General features: G+C 41.5%; 1 protein-coding gene across 1 annotated transcript; it reads right to left on the bottom strand.

The window, feature by feature from the left end:
• Window positions 1-355: 355 nt before the first annotated feature.
• Window positions 356-1,105, bottom strand: LOC113272451 (major centromere autoantigen B-like). The gene has a single exon (XM_026522282.1). The coding sequence runs from the start codon at window positions 1,103-1,105 to the stop codon at window positions 356-358; it is 750 nt and encodes a 249-aa protein (XP_026378067.1).
• Window positions 1,106-1,596: the final 491 nt, after the last annotated feature.

Below are 1,596 nucleotides of genomic sequence, written 5' to 3'. Positions count from 1 at the left end.
ATTTTTGCTAGTCCTAAACACCATAACCAAAACAACCCGGTTCAAATCACTTACCATCCAAAATACCATATCCAACACCAAAAGACTATTACAGACCCAAGCATTACTAATTCAAACCAGAAAAACCTTTTTAAAAACACCATCTATTCGCATCAACTAGAAAATAAAACACATTCTTCAAAAACCGATCAAAAGAGGAGGAAGACAAGTAACCTGTTTATCAACAGCAGCAGTAAAATTCAGAAGACCAAGAGCAAGCATCGAGAAAGCCATCTTATAAAAAACTTGTTGATCATTTTCAAACTTTTCTCAAAGTATGAAAACTTGGATGCTTTCGACACTCTAGAAGAGAACTTTACCAATCCTCTTCATCGTAGCTCCAGTCCTCGTCCTCCGCATAATGTTCACTGCAACTGCTGCCTGATGAAGCTGGAGAAGTATCAGTATCTCCATAAGACGATTCCTCTTCATCACTTTCATCTTCTTCTTCATCATCATTGGAGGCATCAGGAAGATTTTCATCAGAGTCACTGGAATCTTCAACTTGAGCAGTTCGGGGATGTATCAACATAAGCTTTTCCTCTTCCACCTTGGGTTCTCCTTCCTGCATGGTTCTGGAAAATATCTTTGGATTGGATCTCTCAAACTCAAACCGTCTTCGCAACTTCCAATCAAGATACTTCTCCATTTTTAGCCCGTCCTCAGCAGCATCAAATCCTTCTTCACTAGTGTTTACCTCTTCCACATGATACTCGTACCCTGCTGCAGAATCCGCTTCGGAGTCACTCTCAGTTGCACTACCACACTTTGGACCCCTATGATTCCTTTCAGACCTCTCCTCCGTTTTCCGATCTGACCTCTCATAATGCTTCGGTAACCAAGCAACAAACATCGATTCAGTCTCTTCATCCTCTCTCCTCTTCTTTTCCTCCTCTTCTCTCTGACGTTCAGCAATCTCACTTGCACGTCTATTTATCTCCCCCTGAACCTCATCCCTCAACCTCATTAATTCATCCATCTCCAAGTAAAATGCCTGTTTTTTCACTTGATTGTATTGATCGAAGTTGGCAGGATTTGCCGGATTTGAGGCGCTGGAACTTGTCATTCTCTGCTAAAATATCTCTTAACCTTCCCTTTTCTAGTAAATTTGTTAATGGCGATGTTAGTCTCTTCCAAACCCCCCCCCCTTTAAAGGCACAATTTTGTTCATTAACTACCATTTATGGCGCTTAGTTAACCGTCATGTCGCTTTGTTCTTTACGCCCATTCAAAGCCATGCGTACCCCCTTCACCTTAATGACCATCATTACCCTATCAAGACCAATTTTCAACACCTAATCCTCATTACTACCCTTACTTCTCACAAAATTGCTATTAAGGAAGGCTTTGGTAGGTCACCAAACTTTGAGATTTCCGTTTGGGGTCTAATTGATTTTTTATGTTTTATGCAGACTAGAAGAATGCAGCATCAGTTGAGAGGCACTATTGGGTTTGGGGTATGGCTGGCAGATGCGTTACTAGCTCAACGTCTAAGCCAAACTACTCGACGGACCTTATACAATCAACCCATAGCCACCCACCTCAACACAATTTTTC

This window comes from Papaver somniferum, chromosome 4 (assembly GCF_003573695.1).
Source record: "Papaver somniferum cultivar HN1 chromosome 4, ASM357369v1, whole genome shotgun sequence".
Lineage (NCBI taxonomy): Eukaryota > Viridiplantae > Streptophyta > Magnoliopsida > Ranunculales > Papaveraceae > Papaver > Papaver somniferum.
The sequence above is the reverse complement of the archived record's forward strand: the minus strand, read 5'-3'. Positions and strand labels throughout refer to the sequence as shown.